The 17,899-nt window shown below is 34.9% G+C and overlaps 1 protein-coding gene across 1 annotated transcript in view; it reads right to left on the bottom strand.

Moving 5' to 3' along the window:
• Positions 1-17,899, bottom strand: part of LOC129234665 (uncharacterized) — a 111,136-nt gene that overhangs the window by 20,280 nt on the left and 72,957 nt on the right. Inside the window, exons 3-6 of the mRNA XM_054868708.1 lie at positions 6,947-7,216; positions 4,275-4,541; positions 1,720-1,832; positions 83-311 (exon numbers count right to left, since the gene is read on the bottom strand). Coding sequence (XP_054724683.1) covers positions 83-311; positions 1,720-1,832; positions 4,275-4,541; positions 6,947-7,216 — 879 coding nt within the window. The remainder of the gene's footprint in view (positions 1-82; positions 312-1,719; positions 1,833-4,274; positions 4,542-6,946; positions 7,217-17,899) is intronic.

Below are 17,899 nucleotides of genomic sequence, written 5' to 3'. Positions count from 1 at the left end.
TTTGATAACTCAAATATAATAACATTATAACCAAGAATAATTTATTAGCTTTGTTCGCTTCTAATATAAATTTCTCCCTTACCAGTTCCACAGACTGTTTCCAAATAGAAACGAGACCTCTCTCCTGCGCTGACAGGCTGAGGACTCTCAGTGGTCAGATCCTCAGTACCGCCGGGGAAAGCTGTGTGGTCGAGATGATAGAGGACACAGAGGGCTTTTCCTGGTCGAGTGTCTGGTTTGAAGAGGACCGACCTACAGAGAAACACTTCCTCCGAAGAGCATTGCTGCAAACAGTCTTGGCGATTGTTCACCTGGTGAAGAGTTCTTATATCATTAAATAGTTTAAGAAACGATAAAACTGTTCATGAGCATAAACAGTTCATCCCTTGACATACAATGACATCTCGGAGAGACGGCAACGCTTGGAGGCGTCAGTATCAATGCAATTAAAATGAATATTTCGGAAACATCAAAGTCTACAATGGTACCCGAAACAAACCACGTCTCCGAGATACCATTGTAACAATGGCGCTTGAAAAGAATGACATCTCGGAGATATCAAAGTCTACGATGAATGGCGGTCAGAAGACATCCTTCTACAATGGCATTTGAAAAGAATGACGTCCTGGTAGAATCAAAGTCTACAATTGCACTTGAAATGAACTTGAATGGGACTTGAATGACGGGGACTTGAATGACGTCCCCAAAGACGTCGTTCTACGATGGCACTTGAAAAGAATGACGTTTCGGTAACATCAAAATCTAAAGTGTCACCTGAAATGAAATACGTCTCAAAAGTTCTTTCTATAATAACACTTGATAAGTGACGATTCAGAGATCTCTAAGTTTGCAGTATCATGTGAAATGTATGAAGCCTCGAAGATGTCATTGCATGTTGGAAGTTGCAAGGTTATTGTAACTGTAAGTGGTTTCATTAGTAGGTTAAATGGTTACAGATCAAAAGCATGTCTCGTGGCTTAGCAAGAAAGCATGGGATTTGAAACTCGAAGCGTCTTTGAGCAAAATATGCCGAAAAATGGAAAGTACATCTCAAAACAGCTTTGCTTCAAAACATTTGTTGATAAATGATTCAAAGACTTAAACCGAATTAGAAGCAGCCTTAATCGTTTCTCGTAAAAAATCAGTCTTCTTTTTTTAACATTTTTTGTAGAACTATTTGAAGAAGGAGAGAATCGCTAATCTAAGGATTGCGCCCCAAGTACTTTTATCTTTTTTGTTGAGTCTTTATCCAAGACTCTGATTTTTTTTTTTTTTTTTTTGCAAGATAACGTTTCTAATTAAACATCTTTTTCATCTTCATTGCAAAAATATTTGTGTTACCGTGCTCCATAGAATCGGTGGCAGCTAGCCGCAAGATTCTCCAACAATTTGAGTTTTTAAAACAATGATACTACACGAATTCGTGTAACGTTACACCCATTGATACAGGTAACATTACACATTTTTTTAATGTTTAATCGAAAAACCGTATACTTCGTTGGCAGGCTTTAACTTTAACCCTGCAGTGCTTGCGTGACTTCTCATAGATGCCAGACATTTTTACATTTCTGATTTGGTTATTGATTGATTAATTCTGATGTAAATTATTATTAAGAAGGAGACACACTGAACACATCATTGCCTCAAAAGTTTCTGTGCAAAAAGCTACATAAGATGTACCCGAAAAAATATATGTAAAATTAAAATTTATAAACTTACCACTATTTGCTTGTCTGGATAATAGTTATATTGAACGTAGCTAGTGATTGCAGCTTGGGAAAGACCCACTTGCAGGTAATTATAATGTTTTGGTCCAGGACATATCATTGCAGCTGAAAGGAAATTGATAACTTATCATTCTGATTGGTTTTGAGCAAAACTCAGTGAGAATGTCTATTGTCTACTAATAGAAAGAATTAATGACAAAATTTAATTTTTCTAAAAATGTCTTATATTCTGAGTATTGCATTCATTCTAGGGTTTGTTTTCCATCTGGGTTATTGAGCTTGCGTCAGTTTAAGAATTTTACCTGTTCCTTTCCAAGAAAAAATATGTTCGCTCAAGGTCAATCGTCTTGTTGTCAGAGATATACTGCCGTGTTAAGCACAGATGTGGTATCTGCACATTTTATCAAAATTGAGTTATTGTCACCAGGTGGTCGTTAGTAGTTTAATTTACCTAAATCTCATGTTTTTCGGCGATTTGTGAACGCGAAATATTAAAAAAAGCTTTCTTTAACAAAAAAGTCGTAACTGCAAATTTGCTTAGTTTGCTAAGGCAGTTTGAACGAAGTGACAAATACTAAGCCTTTAAGGTGGTATCTGCGCAGTTACCACTTTTTTCCTTAGTAATTTGTAGATACGACTTTTATACCGTAGTAAAGCAGCATATTTAATAACGTAGCAGTTTATTGTAACAGAGTACTAAAATTAGTTTATCATTAAATAGTTGATATAAGTTGATAATAAAAACTAATACAATTTTGCATAATTGTTAAAGTAAATATTCAGCTTTTCTATTTAAATGTTTATTTAAAATGCAAATTCTAAAAATGGAATGCATGTAAAATATTCATATCTAATTCTTTCATGCAAAAAAAATGCATTTCATTCTACGGCCAGTAATCTTTTTATTTTAGTATCGTCTGCTATCAGAATTATCTTCATGCTCGGTAAAAATAAATCTAGAAAATAAAACATTATAAAAAACATTCTTTGAATATAAAAAACAAAAAATTGTTATGGATTGCAGTTTTAACTGTCCGGAGTTTTGAAAATGGTATCTTTCAGAAGGTAAATTCTGCTAGATTTGTATTAACATAATAAAGCGAAACAGCCAAGTCCGAAGAAAGCAGATGTTTTCAGTATTATTTAATGATACATTGAGCACGTTTGACTAAGCTATTTTTGTCGTATCTGTGCAGATACCCCTAAAAATGCCTAGTAATTGTTACTTACGGTGAAAATAGCTTAGCATATGAAAAGGTTTTAAAAAGAAAATTCGTCGTAACTACATTTATTAATTTTAAATTAAGATTTTTACAAAAATACTCTCTTACCGTTTTTAAATAAGTTATTTAAAAACAACTACCGCAAGTTGAGCATTTAATTAAGTCATAAATCAAAGAAACGAGTTGTAAAACTTTAATCATCAATTTCTCATTTTGAGCTCTGCTGCAGATACCACATCTGGCAGTATACTGTACATATACATTTTGCAGTTGATATAGATTGCAGGGTGCTTTCAACCTTTATGACCCAAATTTCATAGAAAAGATGATTTTGAGACTTTTTACTAAATTTCTTTAAGCTCGGAAAACAGCCCAATATTAAATTTGTAAAAATTAAAAAGGTTTTATTTATTTAGTGTCGTTCCTAGCATGAGTGACACTCGGGGTGATAATTTATGGTGTCACTCCCCCCTTACCTCCCCTACAAACGTAAAAAAAAAAAGTTTTTTTCTATGTTCACATAAAAACATGAAATTCATTCAATTTTCGGATTTGTGTTATAACGAAATTTTAAGTGGGCTCTTGTACAAAATATAAATAAAACTAAGAACGCTTTTTATTTAAATTGTCTAGACGCATGTGTGCAGGCCATAGAGAGGTCAAAAAACAAAGGGGTTAACAAATTGATTGCCCTTCAATTATTTCACACGTATCTCGAACACAGGAGAGGATAATAAGGTTCAGTTTTTTTTTTGGTACAAGAGAAAGTCACTATTAAATCTAAGTATTGACAATATGAATTCTGAGTATAGTATTCTGAGTATATATTCTGAATATAGTATTCACTCCATAATGTGTGTGTGAGGGGGGAGGCAGGGGTTTTTCTCCTTGAATTTTTTCTAATTCAAGATTTTTCTAATTCAATTCTAATTTTCAGTCTTAAAAATGCATTTTAGCTTCATAGTTTTCAAAAACTTGCAATTCCACTTTGGGTGTCAACCCCCAGATGGATGATACCCGGGACGGATCACCCTTCTCGTAGCGACGCAATTGATTAATTTTTACATATTTTTATTTTATTTATTTATTTATTTATTTTTGCCGCGAAATGTAATTAGACATAAACACTTTTCTTACATGTGAATTTTGAAATTTTCAAACCAAATTTAAAGAGGCTTTAGTCGAGACAGACATTCAAGATATGTTGCTTTTATTTTAAAAGCGGAGGGATGGAGGTAGAGGGGTGGCTTGTTTTAAGTCCGCCTAGGGGCGGCGTGGAGCTAAATTCGGCTCTGGGTATATTATGGAAGCAATGTCTTCTCACCGGGCAAACAGAAGTTCTCCAGGTAATCGACTCCCTGCGAGTCGACGAGGTGCGAGTCGGCGCCGGGGCTCCTGCGGTCGAACTCGCTGAGGTGGCACTCGTGCGTGACGGCGTTGAACTCGACGCTGCGGCACACGAACCGGGATTCGGAGAGGCAGGCGGCCAGGCACGACTCCCGGTTGGAGGTGAAGATGATGGCGTTGTCTAAACCCCGGAGGATCTTGTTGGGGATCCACTCGAAAGACCACAGCCGATCACACAGGTGATCTGTCGGGGCAGGGAGAAAAAAAAAACACATTAGATGGTTTCGATGGTATAAAATACTCGATCTATTTGCACGTTTCTATCTCAGAGCAGGAATTAGTAAATGGAGAAGGCAAGTTCAATCAATAGCGTAGTAGAAGCTGAGGCAAAGACGCCAAGTCATGTGACGTAACAAAGACGAATGGTTAACATGTTGTGTTTGAAACTAGCGAAATAAATATGATTTCTTCCAATGCTTTGCTTTAAAATATATCACGTGACTTGGGATCTTTGCTTTACGAATGAAAGTCTTCAATCCCCCTAGTATATCTCTTCTTAATGGTTTCTACGTGTGTATTCGAACTTTATTCTGGGAGTTTTAAACATTGGTCATTAATTTCCACATATTTACCGAAGAAACCTTGTATAACATAGCATTAAGTATTAACTTTCAAAAAAAAGTTTGTATTTAAAAAATAATGAGCTGAACGTGTTTCACAAAATTGGTGCCACGGTACCCTGTGTTATGGCAGGGAGAGGCTAGGAGTGCCGCAGAGTATACATGTATTTAATAGAGGTGGACTAGGATGCCGTGAGGAAATTCAAATTCGTCAAAGGGTGCCACGAAGTTTGGGAACCCCTGCTTCATAGTATAATACATATGGTTCCTTACTATCAAATGTACAAAAGTTAGAAGACATCTTGATTGTGCTATGATGTTGTTACTCATGAAACCCTTAATTTGTTTAAATTTGCTATTATGTTGTTTATGAAAGCAATTTACTATTAAACTTTGTCAATTGTTTCTTACAATAAGGGCTGATTACTGCTGTGACACACGAATACTATATATGTTCCTAATTTCAGTTTGGAAAACTTACGACTGTAAAGGTGTGCCATTTTTATAATGGCTCACCAATACAAGTTTATAAATCTTACCTTTGCGACTGTTTTCTTATTGCTATATTTTCAAATCATAGTGTTTATTCGTGTACTGGCTATAGTTGGCCTAACAAACTGATTCTGATTTATTATCCCCGTTAATACTGATAAATGTAATCGAAAGCTTTTTATATTTCTTGTTTTGCTTTTACTTTGGCAAACAAATTCTTTTCCTGTAAATTCCAAACATATTTGTAAAATCATTTATTTCACCCCCCTCCCTCTTCCGGAAGGTGAATCGTATTGTTTGCTTCTATAAATCAGAAGACTCTCTCGGGGAAATAGCTTTCAGTAGAAGTTTTGTGTTCGTGCAAAGAAATGATTGATTTGTTACTCTAGAAAGAGAGAAATAAGTTCTTAGAAATTGTGACTCGTAAATGGCTATTATTATCACACGATTGATCGAAATTAGTTGAAGAGCACTGAAAGACTGCAGATTGAATCTTTGAGTGCTCAAAGGAGTGAAAAAGTGACGTGGAAGATACAACGATCTTTGATTTTTGAGGATGAGTTAAAGTAGACTGATTGCACAGTAAGGAGCATTTTAGAAGAGCAGTTGCAAAAGCTTGTAATTACGAAGACGCTTTTCATTTTGATTGGATAATTCGCTTTCAAGTTTAAATGTCACTGGTTGATGGAGACCATATTTGAGGGGGGAAAAACACATTTTATTCCTCTTGCATTTTCACTGTTCTTCTTTGTTCTACACAAGGCAGATATATTTTGAAAGTAGAGGTTATTACGAAGTTAACTGTATGCGCAATTATATCTTTTAATCAAGCATTTTTTTTTCTTTTGGTTTAGAATGCCATTCTCAGTCACTGATCTTGTTTTCTATTATTAAGACAGTTAATTGAGTCGTATTATTAACTGAATGAGATGGAGTGCATTGAATAAAATGTCTACGAAATAAACTTTGGAGCGGTTTTTTCCATAGAAAATATTTTGATTACACGTCGATTGTTAGTATCAACTTCCTAAAAAGAGAAACTTTGAAAGAGCTGAAAGTTTTGTTTGTTGATCAAACTACGCGTTTTCTTTTTTTTTTTTTTTTCCCCTTAAGGAATTACAAAATTGCATTTTTTTTTATTAGAAAAAAGTTTTCTGTACCAGTCTTTTGATACAAATTCATCACCTTTAACATTCTTTTATTTTCTAATATTCCGGAATATTTTTCAAAGTCTTATAGTATAGCTTTTTTAGGGAAGAATGACGGGAGCGATTCCTCTACTCTTTATCTCAAGAATTATGAAAGATTTGCAGAGTACTTTTAGTATAGTTGGACACTTAGTTTTAGCTGATAAACTGTCCAAGAGCGAATCCCCCCCCCTCCCCAAAATAATCCTGATGTATTGCCCACGAATATCTGAACAGTTATAGCTGATACTTTTACCTGAAAACTTCAAACAATTGCTGCGAGATTCAAAGAACGTCTATTAAAAAATAAAATCTGTAAATAAATTCCGAAATTCACTTCTTATTTTTACCTGAATTAACATGCATCTTTGTCAAATAGTAAGTGTGTTTCCCTCTCTTGGGGGCAGCGTTGGTCTTCCCAGCAGCAGTGTCGTTGCGCAGTGTGCAGGTGGTCTCAGGCATGCCGTCCTGAGGACGTACTGCATAGTCGAAAGCGACAGCTTCACACTCTGGTTCATCGCGGCACCACCGCTGACATTCATGAAGGGAAACGTTTCTCAGTGTGAAGTACGAGCTGCCACCCCAACTCAGCCCCGTGCTTTTGGCAAACGTGACACGACCTGGAAAAGTAAGTTCGTATGTTATTATTTTTTAAATATAAATATACAGAAAGTCAAACTATACTGCACTATTCACCAGGTACCGTCCACCGTACTGGCCACTTTTAGTGGTTTAACCGGTTGGACGGGACTCTGAAGACAGATCTGCTTTTTGATCCAGATCAGGAGTCGAGCAACTGCTTATCAAACATCCACAGAGCTATTGATTTGAAAGGAACATGGAGGACTTTGTGACCATGACATATTGAACTTGCTTTAGTCACCAATAGTTAACGGGGAGGATCTTCAATCAACTGGCATCAAATCCGGAATTCTCCAGTCCCGAGTCCAGCCACTTATTGATAGGCCAGCATGGCCTTAGAAAATGGAACTAATGGTCGTGAGAAAATTAGTTTTTTTTTTGTTCCCGAGAAAAATATGAAAATTTTAAATTTTTGCCGTTGAACTGCTGCAGAAAACAAGAACGTTAGAAATACATTACCATTATAAAGATGGTGCTTTAACAGGGTAGAAAGTTAAAAAAAACCGTGAGTTATTATTCCTTCACGCGCAGGGCTTAATTTACATCATGGTTGCTCACATCATGGTTGATGTGAGGTTGCTCACATCATGGTGATCAATGGTTGATTACATCATGGTTGAGCTTTTGCACTTCTTCTCAGTTCAGGTGTATTTTTACAAATTAAGCAGAACTTCATTCGATTTAAGTATGAATATAAATTCTGAAGAGCATAGGTCTCATGTACTTTTTTGGTAGTTTGGTTATTAAGTTCAGCTTACACACATGAATTAGTTGCAATAGTAATTTTATTTCTGGAGCTGAACCTTTTCAAACATAAAGAAGGTAGAAGAGAAAAACACAATTCTTGTCATTAAGCAAAAAAAAAAAAAAAAAGTGATGATAATACGTCATAGTTTTTTATTGCATGCAATTTTAGCCGCTATATAGATAGGCCGACGCATCAGCTTAAGTTTAGTCATTTTAGATCGGATTTATCATTGTTGCATTGCTAGGGTTACCACAGCAAAGGTTCGGGTTTCGCCAAATTTGCCGAAAATAATATTTTATTTAATGAACAATTCACGTGAAGCTAATAATCGCTCCCAGTGAGCAATCACCAAACGTGATAACTCGCCAGAAAAGACAATCACTCAAAGAAGCGCTCCGATCCAAAATGGCTGATCCTAAACTGATGCGCCGGCTCGTATATATAGGGGCCTTACATGCAACGTAAGAAGAATTGTAATAATTGTTCTTACAAGGCAGCAGAAAATGGGAAAATTTAAAGAATTTTATCACTATTCAATCCATATTTATGCGTACGTGGAGGAAACATGAAATAATTATGGAAAGCCGTGAGTTTAATCTTTTCAAGAATTGTAACAAAGTTTCATAAAGACAAAATCACAAATTGATGAAAATGAATGTTCAAAATACATAAATTTCGGTCTTAGCCAGCAAATAAAAAAATATTATTTTTGAAAAAAATTTATAATATATATTACAATAAAATAGTAAAACGAGAGCGCGAAAACATTCATAAATACTTTACTGCCCAACAAATAAAAATCCCCGTTCCCCAATAACTTAAAGCTTCGAAATTGCTGTATTTTACATGATTTATTTTCTGCAAAATCTCATTCTGAAATGATAATTATATTTAAAGAAAAAAAGTGAACTCTCGTATTCCATCATCACCGACCTTTCCTGCTCAGCAATGCTTACTCAGGAAGTGATAGATTGATGGGAAAAAGACAAGTTATGCATCAATGCATGTTGAGAGCGTAGGTCGTGTAGGCAGGTGGGCGAGATGGAATCTCCCAAACCCCAAAATCGTTTTGTTCCATATGAAATGGATCGACCTTGTCGATTTTTTCGAGTTATGCAAAAGCCCCTAATCCCAGAAATGATGGATCTTCTTGCCTGCACCGGACGATCCAGATAACACGCCAGTCACGTCTTTTACCTCGACATTTCTATCGCTTGGATGGACACGTTATTGCAATCAATCGATCCCCAGATGTCCCGAGGCCGGTATTTTTGTACCTCGATTGATGGTCATTACCGTTATGATTTGAACAAGCAGTGAAACCAGCCACAGCGAGACAAGAAGCTGTCACTTTTAAGCTGCTTACAAATGTGGTCACGTTCAAGTAATAAAAATATTGAGAAATTGGACTGTTTATCGTTATGACGGCAGTTAGCGAAAGTTGAGGACATGATGTGAAAACTATCTTTCGGACTGCGAAATGAGATGCCTTTACAAGATTTTGGTCTTGCTTCAACAACTTTTTTTTTTTTTTTTGAAATCAAACATTGGTCTTATTATGGTGAATAATTATGTAGGTGGTTGAACTGTTCAGCTACTGTTTCTGCTACTAAAAATACATATATTAGACTGCTCTTAAGGCAAGTTAATTTTGTACCGTTTTAAGCCCTGGTTTCCTAGAAGCGAAATCACCGAGCTTTGACGTCGCTGCTCGACGTGACGCTGAAATCAAAGTCAAGTGATTCCGGCGTGCCACTCACAACGCCGATTTTGCTCGGGCGAACATGCGCAGAAGAATCAAGTTTTCTTCTCGGCGAGAAGTGATGCCGAAGGTCGGCGATTCCCTTCTAGGAAACCAATGCTTGAAGAAGATAAAAAGATAAAATCCACGAGTACTTTTGGAATTCCTACATATACACACCGAATTACCATCTTGCAACAATATTTGTGTATCGGATTGTTTTGTTGAAATTAGATAGTTATTTTGACGATCTGGCGAAATATTGTGAAGGCATTGCGAGGGCACAAAGGTAGGGGGTTAAAAGTTTGACGTATCTGTGTTTCTGTCTGTGACACTCTAGCGCCTAAACGGATGGACCGATTTTGAAAAAACAAAATTGTTCGAAAGGAGAGCTGATCGAGAGTGTTCTTAGCTAAGTTGCATATTTGGATGACATTAATTAACGAAGATATTAATTAAAAACCTCTAAAAGATTTTTCGCGATTTTTACAGTTAAAACATGGTTAAACATTTTAAAATTTAATACCAAAATAAAGAGAATTTTTTTCCGCGTCTGAAACTACGTGTTTGGAACTTCTATGTTTCATAGAATTCGAATTACAACGATTTTTTAAAGCAGATTTTAATAACTGCTAAACCTTCATTCACGCGATTGATAACCGAATACATTGTTGGCCGACAACATAGAGTAAAGAAATTTACATAGAGAGACCCCATTTGCGTAAATATTTTCATCAAAATAACTTAAATTTTTGAAGCTACTTCTTGCTTATGCTTTATGAATTTTTGAATACAATTTAAGTTTTTTAGAGATTTGAGGTAATTTTAGCGCATTTGAAATTTTGCGGATGGTTGTTTTGTCTCTAAATAAAATAGATTATGCGCATTTTTCCGTCAGAAAACTATGAATAAATTAATCCGCAAAGTTGTCTCGGAAGAGGCATGGACAAAAAATAATAATTCCATAATATCTCTTTAAAAATAATTCTTTTGATGTAAAATAATTTTACGACAATTTTGATATTTTTCATCTGTGTAGTGGACCTTTATAAAGGTAATTTTTAACCTCGAGTTCTTTTATATTGTACCTAACTATCAATGCATCAAGTCCGGCATTCAATAGAATACCTAATATAGGGCGCCAGTATCCTACAGAGTGCCGCTTTTCATGTATTGCTGATATAACAAATGTAAGGTTCATCAGACACTTTGGAATTTGGCTTTGATAAGCACATTAATTTGTGACAACTATATTGTGACAGATATACGTGTGACTAAGGCTATTTATAAAATGAGTATTGACAACCTATAAGTACTTTTAGCTTATTTAAACAGCTGTTAGAAGATATGAATTTGAAAACTTGAAAAAAAAAAAAGTTTTTTCAAAAAAATATGATGCCTAGAAAATACATAACCAATTTATTGAAACTCCGAGAGCAAACGCAACATTTATGTGGGAAAGATGAATTGAAGTTGAATAATAAATTGCTGTATGAACAATTTTTAAGTGTAGAAGGAAAGGTTAAAAAAATCAATGTGTAAAACCTTCATAACTTAACGTTTAAAAATAATCATGAAAACAAATGACGTACAAGAGAGAGAAAATAAATCATGAGAATGAGATAAATCCTGAGGTAAAATAAGTTCACAAATCAACAGTAAAAGAAAAAAAATATTTTATGATAAATCTGTTTCAATATTTACTCTTTAGGGCTGTTCTGATGAATATATATATTTTTAAACAGTAACATAAAGTATTTACTTCCTGAAGTTTTCAAAAAAAAATATGCACCGCTCATAATATAAGCAATCACGCTGAGTGCTCAGAATGTCAACACACGCAAACAGAATCACAATAAGAAGATACTCAGTAGCTGAAGTCAACAAGAATTTCAATAACAAGAGGCGAACTTTCTGAACGAAAGTTACTCCAAGAGGAAAAAAGAAAACAAAACCTTTCCTAAAGACATCTTCTGTTCTCATCATCGACATTCAACTGGTCCGATCATCACGAATAATGGAAAAAATTTCCTTTCTGACCTTGGTATTAGAATGTCTGGAAGGCACATCCATGTGGTCGCCTGGCCCAGTGCTTTACCAGAGACGATGTCCTTCCTATCCTTTCGGCCCCGTTTGCTCCACTTCCTTCTTAACAAGGATTCGAAGGCAGGTCAGAATCGCAACCTCTGCCCTCATCCGTGTGTGGGTTGTCGTGGAGGGTCTTATCATTCGTGACTCGGACGATGTGGTTGACTCTCGGTTGTGAACTGAATTCTGAATGCTCAATAACAGCTTCGGGAACTGAATTGATGTGTAAATTATTTCGTGTGCTGGCAGACGGTTCGTTTTAAGTTTATAGATCGTGTGCTAAGAGAGGTGCGGGGCTGACAATGGGACGTCTCTTGTTGAGTTTCAACAGCTATTAAGACCAATCAGGATTGATGGTTTTGCTTCCGAGTTAGGAGTAATATCAGTGTCTCGAATCATTTGCAGGAATTTAACAGGAACTTATTTAATATTTCAATCACCCTAGGAGAAGTCATTTTTTTAAGAATGCAGCTGGCACTCAAATGTGGCTGTTTTTCTGTTGTCTTACAATGACAGATCATTTTGGAGCGTCAGGATCATCTTCACCTTTAGAAGATTTTTGCCACAAATTTTGTCCTTTGGAGGAGTTTTGAGATGTAACGTTTCAAGGTTCTCCATTTTAGGGGCTTTCGATGCAAAAAGTATGATATTTTGTCAAGGAGGTTCTTTGCGAGATTGAAATCTTCACGCCATTATTTTAAAGCAAGACCGGAGTGGAAGCGAATGACCAAACTGCTCCCAACCGAATCTGTTCTCTAAGAACTAAAATACAATAGCATATACTATGAAAATAGGATCCACGGACTTGTATTATATTGAGAATCGTGCAACCTAAAATGCGCATCAAACTTCGATTGTGAAACTTAGAGCCTCCTCTCTTTTGGGCAGACAAATATAAGACTCATAACCGTATTCCGCATGGGCCAGTTTCTTCCATCTGTTAAATAAGAATAACCTAATCATGAACACGAATCAAACACGTTAAACAAAAATGCCACCATCAATAGTTGAAACTTGCGCCACTGACCTGGTTCACGGTCCACGAGCCATACAATTTTCTCAAATAAAATATAATTTCAGACAGTTGTCTAGTTTAAAATATTCCAAAGCTATTTTGATTTTTCCCTCGTGAATGAAAAAAGTGTTACAAAGGTTTAGAACATCTAGTGATTTAGTGAATCTGTAAGGAAGAAACTTTGGGAAGTGGAAATTTTTAGAAATTCCCAAAATATGACAGGATGAATCCTAGCTGGATGTTCTTGACAAAAATTTATTGGAGGGGAGAATTGCGTTATTTATTAAGTATTTATTTGAACAATAATCAGGTACTTTTACTTTTTTAACCGTCGTTTAGCTGTAATTGTTTTTTTTAATGTCACTTAGTTGATTATTTAATCTATCGTAATAATGTTTGAACGAAAATAAGCCCGGTAGTTCTTTTTACGGAATAATTTTCTTTACTTAGTGTTTAAATCTTTTATTCATTTTCTTTTTCTCAATTTTGATTCTTTTACCATCTGTTCCACGTCTTCGGATTGACATGTACACATCTAAAATCTATGCAGCTTTGGCACTCTGTTAAATGTACAAAAATATTTGAAATTGATTGGTTCTCTTCATGATATTCCATCATCTTCTAGTTTTTCCGATCATCGTTTTTTCAAAATCGTGAATAGGCGAAGTAGTTTCCAATCGTTTCAACAAAAATCCAATCTATGTTTTGAAAACTGAAAACATATTAAACGATATAATGATGATAATTTTAAGATAGGCGTCTACCTTAATTTTCGAAAAAAATTGATTTTGAGACTTTGAGAAATTTTGAGAGTCCCAATATTATTTCTTCTAAATCCGCATTTTGTTTTAAAGAGATGAATTATTGAGAAAACTAGAAGTTTAATGAACTGAAATGCACTGCTTATTTAATTGAAATTTATTTTTTCCTTCTTGATTTTCTCATCTACGTTTCCAAAATTTTTACTTACGCCCACAGCTCTAGCAAAAAAAAAAAAAAAAAAAAGTAAAATTTTTATACATTTGAACGTTTCCAAATATGCTAATTGAATATAGTATTACTGCAATATAAACCGCTAGAAGCTAATGTACATTCAATGTGTGGCTTTAAAATAATTATCAATTAAAGATAGGAGCCAAAAAAACGTTTTTGGGGGAAATTTTCAAACATTTATCCATAGAACATAGGCGGATTTAGGCCGAAAGTTTTGGGGGTGCAACAGTAACGGGGATCTGGAGGGAGGGGGGATATTCCCGGAGTAACAAGACAGTGGCGAAATCAGAAAGTAATTTTAGGGTGGCGCGCACTTTTAAGTCTAAAAAACTCGATGTAAACCATATTACCATATTTAGTAATATTAGGGGATTGGCAATTCTTAACATTTCAAACTGCAGAAAGTCTTCAACGGAAGTCTATGTTGTTAGAAGCAATGGATGAATTCAGCTTCTGGTTTGGAAAGGCATTCACGCCCCAGAAAAAAATTGCAATAGTAGTTTTGAAAACGCAGTTTCACAGTTCTTGGTGATATTTTAGGGGCGAGAAAGGTACGTGGGGCTCCAAGGCTATTTTTAGAAATTTAAGTCTTATAAATGTGATTATAGTCCATATTTATAGTTTGAGTTAGGAATGATACTTATGCACTGTCAAAACTACGGGTGCCTTTGACTAACTATTTGGCTCCCTGGGGTGAAAACACCGGGCCTCAGGGTGCAGTAGAGGCTAGGAAGTGTGATCAAGGTGAATGACGCTAATAAATGTGAAAACGGACCTCCTAAATGCATGGGTGAAACGTTGGCGCATGCGCTCTCCGCTCTGACATCATTCAACCACAATCAATGGCGGACGCAAGAATAACTACGCACATGCACTTTCCCATTGAATGAAGTACGAAATTGGATTAAAACTCATAAGTTTCTGCGATTTACTCTTCAAAGTTTCACGTAAGTACATGCATTTGATCATAGTGCAGCTTTTAAGGCTTTCGAACATATTTAAAATTGTTTCAAAGGTACGTTGATTCTTCAGTTAGCCGTTATATACATTTGCTATTCCTATCATGCATAAATTTTACCTAAAAATAGCTATCAGCACCGGATAAGTAACATTTAATAATCAAAACGCTTAAATTAGATGATATTTGAAAAGTTATTTCAACTATTAATTTTGACTATGTGGTTTTACTTGCTTGTATTATCAACAATCTTGTGGATTTTTAACTAAGAGATTCATTGTTAGCAATGTGATGCACTCAGCAAGTGAACGGAAACTCTAACTACGATGATGCAAATAGCAAAAACATAAAAGCACGAAAAAAAAAGGAAAGCGGATTGAGAAAAAGAAATTTCTTCTCCATCTCGATTTTTTTTTTTTTTTTTATTTATTATCTCGTGTCTAAGTTAACTAGCTTTCCTCGGCGTTATTGCTTAAAGCGAATGACTGAACTTTTTTCGTCACTCTAGTAATAGTAAGAATGAATAACTCGTTAGAATTTGTTTTGGCTTTTAATTTATCGAAAGACTTTTGTTCTTTTATATTCTTTACGGATATTCAAATGTCGAATCATATATACGTACGTACTAATATGGTGCTCCTTGATTAAAATTTCGAACGTGATGAAAGGTTTTATTTTTCCATGATTGCAACATAATTGAATATTTATTGTTCGTGTAAATGATTTACAAATAGTACCTACGTTCTTCATTTTCGGTACGATCGTGCTGCAGTAAATGTCAATAACATATTAAAATTACTGAGCAATCCAAGTGGATGTACGAAAATTAGTGCACGGCAGACAAATTTAAGTCATGAACACTTCTAAACTATGTTCGAAAGTTGAAATGTGATCAAATGCCTTAAAGTACAAGTTTTAATCATTTTCAGAACTATTCAATGTGGAAAATGTACCAAGACTTAGCTTTTTATAACTCAAAACAATAAATAATAATGTATACAATTGTTTACGGAAATGCACACAAAACCGAGGGGGGGGGGGTGCTCAGCAACAGAAAACAGAGGGTGCCAATGTTCTGCCATAGGGTTCCGTTTTTCACCGCGGTGCACGCTGGGTGAAGGGTGCCGGTTTTTCGCCCGTGTTAAGGGTGCAATTTCGGCACCGTAAAGAGTGCCGCTGGTGAACAAGCTTTTCACCCTCGAAAAGTGCCAAATGCAACCTGTAGTTTTAACAGTGTGGACTGTCTCCAATCGATTTTTTGAAAAACAGATAGAAATACGTCCCCCCCCCAAACTAGCTCTTTAATTTTTCATAATTGAAGTTCCGAAAACGCTATGGTGGATAAGTTTTGATGCTGTTACCAGACGGGGTGTTCTGGAGCTCTTCCCTGAAAAATTTTCGAAATTGAAGTCCTAAAAATGAAGTTTTTATGCAACACTCCATGGTATTAAAAAAGGATTCTCCTATTAAATATTACGAAATAGTAGTTTTAAAAACCAAAACATTAACAATCTTTTGATAATATTAGAGAAAGGGGGTCGGAGGCCGTTGTTCGAATATTTTCCAAAATTAAAGTCTTAAACACATGAGTGTAAGACCATATTTGGTAATGTTTGGGACACTGCAGTTTTTCAAAACTGAAGCTACAAAAAGGCAATTTTAAATGATTTTCAATGTTTTTCGGTGATTAGAGGATCTTTCTTGAAAATTTTGCGAAAGTGAAGCCTAATAAGCGAAATTTGAGATGCTCTGTAATAACTTCGGCTGGAGAGAGGCTTCGGAGAAGAAAAATTTTGAGCACTATTAGAAAAAATTAAAACGAAATAGAAAAAATTAAAACGAAATAGAAAAAATGAAAACGAAATTTAAAAAATGAAAAAAGGAAAAAAAGGGAGGAGATATGAAAGAAAGAGGATTGTGTGAGGAGGGGGGGGGAGGCACACAATTCGTTTTAAGATTTTTTAACAACATTCCTTTTTTTTTTCCTTAAAGTAACTGCGTTTTCCCAAAATGAGAACTTTTCTTCCATTCAATAATAAAGAATATTTTTTTAAAAACATCAACTCAGAATTTTGTGGGGAGGGTCACCGGTCTTGTGCCCCCTCCCCCTGGATGCAGCATGACAGGCAGACCCTGATTACTGAATAGGCCAACTAGGCAGTGGCCTAGGGCCCTGAAATGGATTAAATTGCTTGAGTCTATGGCTAAAATTGTTTCAGAAAATGGCTAAAGTTATGAAGTTTAAATACAGGGGGGCCCCAAAATGGGTTTGGCCTAGGGCCTCTCGATGTCTTAATCGGGCCCTGACTGCAGCAAAATGTCCGGGGGTTCCCCTTCAAAAATTTTTGAAAAATTATTTTAAAAATGTTGGTTTTTAGTTGATTTCGGAGTAGATTTCATTGATAAAGTTTGTTGCAACAGTCCTCTTTTTTTTTTGAATAAATTGTTTGAGAAATTTCATTATTTGCATGAAATTATTTATTAGGGTTTTTTTTTTAAATGGATAAAATTACTTTAATTCTTAATATGAAAGCACAGTTATGTTTTTCTTGCACTAGCGAAGTGTGGTGATACAATGGATTCAAGTAAATTTAATAGTATAGCAGCTGTGAATTTTTTTCCCCCAACTGCGTTTCTGGATGAAATATACTAAATTATTTTTTTTGAAAACCCAACCAAAAATTTTGGGGGTGCGGTGCACACCCTGGCACCCGGTAAATCCGCCTATGCCATAGAACCTGTTTTTAGTTAATTATTTCCAAATTAGAGGTCTATATCATTCTCTGGTATTTAACAAAGAAAGAAGAGTTATGCACAAAAAGTTTTAAAATTATTAAAAAGAGAATGCACTGAAAGTGTTGAGGAAATAATAGTTTTTTGCTGGCAAAAAATGGCGTTTTAGTTTTTAAAAAAAATTAAAAACTTTCTTTTTTAACAAATAAATAGTCAAAATGTGTTATTTAGGTAATTCTAAATAATATATATATATATATATATATATATATATATATATATATATATATATATATATATATATATATATATATATATATATATATATATATATATATATATATATATATATATATATATATATATATATATATATATATATATA

The sequence above is a fragment of the Uloborus diversus genome, chromosome 1 (genome assembly GCF_026930045.1).
Source record: "Uloborus diversus isolate 005 chromosome 1, Udiv.v.3.1, whole genome shotgun sequence".
Taxonomy (NCBI): Eukaryota; Metazoa; Arthropoda; class Arachnida; order Araneae; family Uloboridae; genus Uloborus; species Uloborus diversus.
This window is presented reverse-complemented; position numbering and strand designations above follow the sequence as displayed.